The sequence below is a fragment of the Oryzias latipes genome, chromosome 15 (genome assembly GCF_002234675.1).
Source record: "Oryzias latipes chromosome 15, ASM223467v1".
Classification (NCBI taxonomy): domain Eukaryota; kingdom Metazoa; phylum Chordata; class Actinopteri; order Beloniformes; family Adrianichthyidae; genus Oryzias; species Oryzias latipes.
The window spans coordinates 18718322-18726059 of NC_019873.2; the positions used below are offsets into that span (position 1 = coordinate 18718322).

The window sequence follows — 7738 nt, forward strand, 5'->3', positions numbered from 1 at the left end:
CATTTTGCCAAACTCGGAAAACAGAAAAGACACAAAATAATTATTCAATCCATTTCTTTTTAATCCAAAAAGATGAAAGAAAAAAAAACTTAAGGCAAAGTTAGGTTAGAAAACACTTAGAAATTAGTCAACAGAATTTATCTCACAATTGAACAATTTACTATTCGAGATCTTAATGTGAGAAGGCTTTAGTATTTTTCATGAATCTACCACACAGAGAGCATAAGGCAACTGTTACCAATGTCCCCATCACTGCAAGAACAGCACCAAGGACATGCATCTAAAAAGACATTAACATGGGTTGCTAAGCAACAGACAACAGGAGCCAAGACAAAGACGACCTTGCTAAAGTAGCAGTTTCACTGCAATACAATTGTACTCATTTGACACAGAACATCTATCCAATTATTCATGAAACAATACTCCGTATTTTTTTTAAAGCACAGATTTAGATGACTGGTGGGAATTTTCACAAAGTCCAAACGTGGCAACTGGACAGCTACGTGGCATTTTGGAAAAAGTCTTTACATGAGACATATTCAGTCTGTCCTCAAACTTGGAGAAGCTGGATACCAACGCAACATCACACCAACATCTTTACAGACGGTAAAGATGGCTGCATATAGCAGCTTCAAAGAGAACAGTAAACAAGAGCACAGGGCAAAAAAATAAAAATAAACTGTTACAGATGGAAAGGTTTGGCCAGATTTTACAGTCGATGTTATACACGCAGAGTAAGTCTCGTCTCTCAGCAGCAGGAGATTTTTGGCCCAATTCACAAGAAAGAAAAACAAAGCAAAAAAACTAATAAAATAGCCAGTCCATCGTTCAGAAGGTTTTGGCTCATCCACTTTTTTATTGTAACCATATCAAATTTATTATTTTTGAAACAGTCCTTTTCAGCTTTGACAATAAAGACAATGACTAATTAGGCACTGCAAAAGAAATAAACTTTGAAGTAGGCAAAAAACATTATGTATATTTGAAAAAAAAAAAACATCACTCAAGGCCAGTCAGTTCAAGTTCATATCATTAGAGCATCAAAAAGGTGTCTCTCCAGAACAGTTGAGGGTCACTTATACTGGAAAATAAAAGATAACTAGTTCCTTCATTTTTTTAATATACTTTGATTTTTCTGTTAGCTAAGCTCTTCATTTTTACCAACAGGAAAGCTTCTAAAAATGAGATCTGGATGTGATTACTTGTGAACATTTCCAATCTGTTGACTTTATAGGTTTAGAGTAAGGCTCAAAGTGTTTTTTCCCCCTTCAAAGCAATTGAGAAAAAAATAACCCAACAAGCTACTCTAAAAGCTCATTTGACTTTCTGTGAAATCAATGCCTTTAAGTTCCTGGCAGTAGATGACAGTATAGATCTGTCATAAACACTGATTATTCCGTTATAATACACTGGAATGGGCACCTTTAACTACATAATAAAACTGTAAACATGGAGACATGTGGTAACAAGTTCCTGTTCACAGACTGAGCTACATAAAAGGCCAAGTGAAAAAACAATAAATATTATTTCTTTGTGGAATAAACCAAATTTGTCCATTTTCTCTCTTTCTTGTTGAGCCTTCATTTGTGCTGCCCCCGTGCAAAGTGACACGCAAAGTCATACTTGCTCTTGCACTTGTGGCCACAGATATTGCACTGGAATGGGTTCTCGTAGCCATGGCATCCCATGTGGATGGTGTACAAGATGTTGTCTGGGAAGTAGATGTCACAGTGCTGGCAGTGATGAAGCATGTGAGGATCGTGAAGTGGGGTGGGCAGCCCTGGGGCGGGCGTGCTGGGTTGGCTGTTGGAGATGCTCGGAGTGCTGGTGCGCCCGCTGTGCTCACTGCACGGCCCACCGCCTGGGCTGCAGTTACTTTGCGGTGGAGCCCGGGGCTCTGGGGTTATTGGGGAAGAGGAAGAAGCATGAGTCATGCTGGCCGTGACAGCCACAGGAGTTGTGGCAGGATGTGGCTGCTGGATGAGGAACGGCTTCTCGTCCACAACAGAATCTGCTCCCGGAGAAATGGGAGGTTGAGTCTGAGCGTGGGAGTCCGAAGGGAGGCTGGCCAACTGGCCTGCCAAGGTGGACAGTTGATTGAGTGGATTATCCATCACCATATCCCGAGGATGATGACCTTGATTAGCGGAGAGTTCATCTTCAACCACTCGATTCTGATCATCATAGGTTTCCTGGTGTAGGTGTGGCAGCTCGTGGGAGAAGTCGTTTACATTGTCCGCTTTGTGCACCACCATTGATGGGGGGCTAAAGTTGACGAGGAGCCTTCGTCCGTATCCCAGAGAGCTAGCTTTTTTCTGTAAAACACTTAGCATCTTCTTATGGGAAAGTGACCGAGCGCCCTTCATCGGTAGGAGTTTGTGGCGTCTGCGCCGGTGATGCGACAAGTTGCTGCGGTCGCTGCAGCGGAAAGAGCACAGCTCGCACTTGTATGGCTTCTCACCTGTGTGGGACCGCATGTGGGCCTCCAGGTGGCGCTCATAGGCTGAGGCAAATGGGCACAGGTGGCAGCGGTGAGGTTTCTCTCCTGTTTGTCCGATACAACAAAATCAGTTTTTGTTAGTTAACTGCCAAAGAAAGGAAACAGTGATGGAAGCATGCGAATAAACAAAGAGTCACACCCTGTTTTCTGAATGAAATGCAGATATCTTGAGAAGTGTGACTGAAAAGACTGAAACGTAGGTGTAATACAACTATCGCAGTTTATGCCTGAAAACAATTACCTGTGTGAATTCGGATATGCTCAATGAGTCGTGCTGTGCCTCTGGTGGCATAGTTGCAGTAGCGGCACTTGAGTTTGCCATCATAGGTCCTCTCAAAACCGTCCACCAGGATCCCAGAGTTGTCCTCCAACGATATGTCTACTGAAGGGTGATCCAGGCCATTCTGACTACAGTCTGGACAAGGAGTATTTGGGGTCGCAAAAAGAAGTAAAACAAAGAAATATAGGATTTATTCTTAACACAAAAAACTTTGTGACAATTCAATAGTTTATGACACTAAAAAATAAGCGTATGTGCCAAACTCTGAGCCTCAAGGGGCCTGTTTTTATGAAATCCCTGCCCAATCGGTTGCCTGGATCGAGTGGGCTTTGCCAATAGGAGGCTACAAGTGCAAGTTTAGTAAGAGAACAAGCAGGAACATCTGTAACCTAATAGATCTGGGTAACGCTTTCTTTTACAGTACGGTACTTAATATATACTACACAATATAATATATAATACACATAAATACACAGCAAGTACCATGTAAGTACCCAGTAAGTCCCATAAAAAGTACCATGTAAACACCCTGTAAGTTCCCAGTAAATTCCATAAAAAAGTACCATGAAAATACCCTGTGAGTACCCAGTAGTTATACAATAAGTACCATGTAAATACCACTTAAGTACACTGTAAGTACTGTATTGTAAAAGACAACGTTACCTAGATCTGCTTGTTTTGGAAGAAACATGCATGAATGCGTCTAGAATTAAGATTGTTTGGATTTATTTCACCAATTTTACTCAGCAAACTGAAAGGCAGGCACTGAAAAGTCACGAGTTATGAAGGTTCATTCTATCGACTCCTGAGAAGAATAAGATCAAAAGCTTTAATCAAAAGCCTGACTCTGTCAAACTGATCAAGTTTGCAGATGACACCACCCTCATCGGACTCATCTCTAATGATGATGAGTCTGCCTATAGGATGGAGGTGGACCGGCTGGGTTCGTGGTGCAGCATCAACAACCTGGAGCTGAACACTCAGAAGACAGTGGAGATGATAGTGGACTTCAGGAAAGTCACAGCCCCCTCACCCCCTCTCATCCTGACAGACTCTACCATCACCATTGTGGACTCTGTCTGTTTCCTCGGCACCACCATCACGCAGGACCTCCAGTGGGAGCCGTCCATCTGCTCTCTCCTCAAAAAGGCCCAGCAGAGGATGTATTTCCTGCGGCAGTTGAAGAAAGCCCGGCTGCCGGCCCAGATGATGGTGCAGTTCTACACGGCCATCATTGAGTCCATCCTCACCTCCTCCATTACCGTGTGGTACACTAGTGCCACAACCAGGGACATTAACAGGCTACAGCGTATTGTGCGCTCAGCAGAGAAGGTGATCGGCTGCAGCCTCCCATCTGTCCAGGAACTATATGTCTCCAGAACCCGGGGACGTGCAGGCCGGATAGCTGCCGACCCTTCCCACCCTGGACATTACCTACTGAAACTACTCCCTTCAGGCAGGAGGCTAAGGTCCATCAGGACCAGAACCTCCAGACACAAGAACAGTTTCTTTTCCTCTGCAGTCAGACTCTTAAACGCCCTGTAACCCCCCCCCAAATTTCACGTCAATGTCCAACCAGTCACCAGCCCACTACCTGCACCTTGAACATTCTCAGTCTGCACTGTTTTGACACTCCTTGCACTACTGACTCTATTTATATTTTTGTTCTGTCCATTGTGTAAAAATTTTGTTGCTTACTGTTCTTCTGTTTTATGTTGCACATTTGCACTGAAACAAATTCCTACTCTGTGTAGCTACGCAGAATATGGCAATAAAAACCTCTTGAATCTTGAATCTTAAACTATTTTAGTTGTATTCATTTGAAAAGTGCTTCACCTAAGAAGAACTCCCAAATTTACAACCAGCATGCAGCTTATTTACCTAAAACAAAGGGTTTAACACTGAACAAGAAATTTGTGGAAGAGATAAAAAAAAAGGCTGTTATCTAAAAACTGAAATTGAATACGAATAAAAACTAACACTCCCCATGACAGCCTCTATGAACCTATGGCATACATAGCTTCAGACAGCAGATACAAACAAATAAATACCTGCTGGCAGCTCGTCAGCCTCCTTGACGCCGCTGACAGAGCCGGATATCATGTTGACATGTTGAGTCTGCTGGCTCAAATACTCCTGGAAATCCTTCACAAAGTCCAGTGTATCCGGTTTTTCCTCCCCCATTGAACAAAACGCCAACTACACTGAAAAGAAAACAAAAAAAACGTCCTGGCATTGACATCAAGGTGCATTTGTTTACGGAGAAACAAACATCTGAATCGCTAATATACCCATCACTTTAATATATATATAGTTCCAAAAATGTCAAAATAAACAAATACATTTAGAATAAAAAGCGAACTACTTTTGTTATTCCTAAGGTATACTAACCTGGTCAAACTCGGCAGTTTAATCGTAGACCAACGAGGTCTGGGATTCTGTTTACTAGCGAGCCTGACAAAAAACAAGGATAATCCCGCAAGTCAATGATGTACAACAGGAAATCGGTACGATCTGATGTCTGGTCGCTCGCTTCTAGACGGAGCTCCTTCTCGTCGTCATGGTTGTTACCAAAGATACGTGCGTTACGTTAGCCTGCAGGCTAACGTTAGCTTATAGCAGAAAAACCATCAGCATTTTCAGGAACTCTGGACTTTGCCAGATACGTCATTATAATAGTTTGAGCGAAACGTCAACGATACGGCGTTTTAACATTAATAAAAAATTCTGGTAAGAAAATATATATGACAATAACGACAGCGTGAGAAATCAAAACAATTAACCAGCAGACGGAGGTTAAAGGTCAGTGCGTCGGCAATAACAGTCCCGCCACTACTTTAACCAAGCCGTGAAAGGTTCCACTAGGGGAACGTGGAGATTGTGACAATGAAAAGAAACCCTGTATTAGATTTCCTTTGTCACAAGATTACAAGAATAACGTATGTTAGAATGACTAGGTAATTTACAATTTATTAGACATTATTTTCTTTCCAATGTGCAATTTTTTGTTAAAAAAAGAAGATGAGACTACTTTTTTGCTAAGGGAAGAGTCAGGATAGTTTGATTAATTTTGCGTTTGTATTAAATTTTAAACTTTAAGTTCAATTTAAAGTTTGATTCAATTACAGCTTTTGGAAAATACTTTATAACATTATGTAGTGGCGGTCATGTGCATTGTAGGTCTGTAGCAGCAGGGGATTGTGGGACGTGGTCCCCTGATCTAATTAGGGCTCAGCAGGAGCATTTCTTTTTGTCCATGTTTCTTTTCATATGGCAGGCCGCCACTACAATATGATGAAAGTTAAGAAATTATCAAGTCTGATATTGGCTGACAGAAATGATCAAAGATGCATTTACCAGCACAAGCGGCTTTGAAGTGAGAACACGTTTCAGTCCTCACAACCGCCTATTATGGTCAGATGTTACCAATTTGACCTGCAATTCTTTTGCACAACTTTGAAACGTATTCTAGATTCAGTCAAATAGTTGTGTTTCCAATTTGTGAGTGAGCTGAGTTTTTATGAACAGTGTATTGAAATGCAAGATTCAAACCATCTCTTATCACTGGCTAATGAAATTAACTAAAAGCCTGTCTACCTAAAACTGTGTCATGCCACTCTCAAAGATGTGAAGCAAGTAATTATCCTCAAGTGGCAAATGAAGCAAAACAACTACAATACTCTTAGAAGTAATGGACATGTTCATTTATGTTTCATCACAATCAATAATTTACCAGTGAGCGCAGCATGTGGATCACATTGCCCTATTTGTGTCAAACTTATAGGAAAACCACAGAGGTGAAGATGATAAATGACTTGGTGGTGAGATAGTCATGTATCCTTTTACTGCATACAAATACTACAGTCAGAGGAAAAGCATTGCAACAGTAATGTTAAACCTGCTGCAAGCGATCTCTTTTCTTTGTAACTCAAGCTTCTCATTTAAAGTTTGGACACCATATAACTTACAGCAATTACTCCTGAAAATAATGTGCTAATATGTTGTTAAATTTAGTGATAGCTTTCCTTTGTGAAAGCCTTTTGACAGGTTGATTGCCACATGTTTGTGCATTCAAACTACACTAGGTGGCAGTCACACACCACTGATGCTGTAGGGGAACAAGTCATAGCTGAATGCAGACATAGAAGGTTCAGCAGAACATATGGTCTGTCAACTTGTATTATCTAGGAGGTGCATGTACAAGACCACCATGAGACCACTGACCTGATAAGTTAAACTGTGACCACCGGAGTAGCATGTTACATCACTCTTTACCAGCCTGTCCACACTACTGTGTTGTTTTATGGCAAATTATGCTCAGGTTTCTAGTATAGCCTGAACCTGTTGAATAATTTACATTCAGCCACAATGATTTGTGGGGACCAAAAGACAAAGTGCACATTTCTCTGAGCTCTAATTTTCATCAAGGGTTTTGTTTTAGTTTAGTTTAGTTTATTTTTCCACAATGTGTCAAAAGCAACAAATCCCCTCATAATACAAAATGTGGAAAAAATGGACATCCCTGAAGCAGCTGCTTATTATCAGGGGTCCAGCATTTAAACCAGCATAAAAGTACAGAAGATGAGTGGCGGAAGAAAAAAAAGAAAAGAAAAAGAAAATAATTACAAAAATAAAATACAATAATAATATGAGAAAATGATGGTAATATAGTGGAAAGTGTTAGACAATAGGGACAATGAATTTGAACAACATAAACTCTGGCGTGTGGCCATATAATTGTCAACAAACAGAGAGAAATCACAAAACATTAATAGGTGGTTTCGGTCGGAGCAGCATTTGTACAGTATGATGACATACATATACATATACATATATATATATATACACATATATATATACATACATATACATATATATATACATACATATACATATATACATACATACATATATATACATACATACATACATACATACATACATACATACATACATAT

At 40.6% G+C, this 7738-nt stretch overlaps 1 protein-coding gene across 1 annotated transcript; it reads right to left on the minus strand.

Annotated features, from left to right (window-relative positions):
- Positions 1–37: 37 nt before the first annotated feature.
- On the minus strand, positions 38–5603 carry LOC101167144 (zinc finger protein Pegasus). Its single transcript, XM_004077073.3, has 4 exons — positions 5172–5603; positions 4832–4984; positions 2742–2915; positions 38–2545 (listed from the first exon to the last, which is right to left on the minus strand). Exons 2-4 carry the CDS (start codon positions 4962–4964, stop codon positions 1581–1583), a joined length of 1272 nt encoding a protein of 423 aa, XP_004077121.1. The 5' UTR covers positions 4965–4984; positions 5172–5603; the 3' UTR covers positions 38–1580.
- Positions 5604–7738: the final 2135 nt, after the last annotated feature.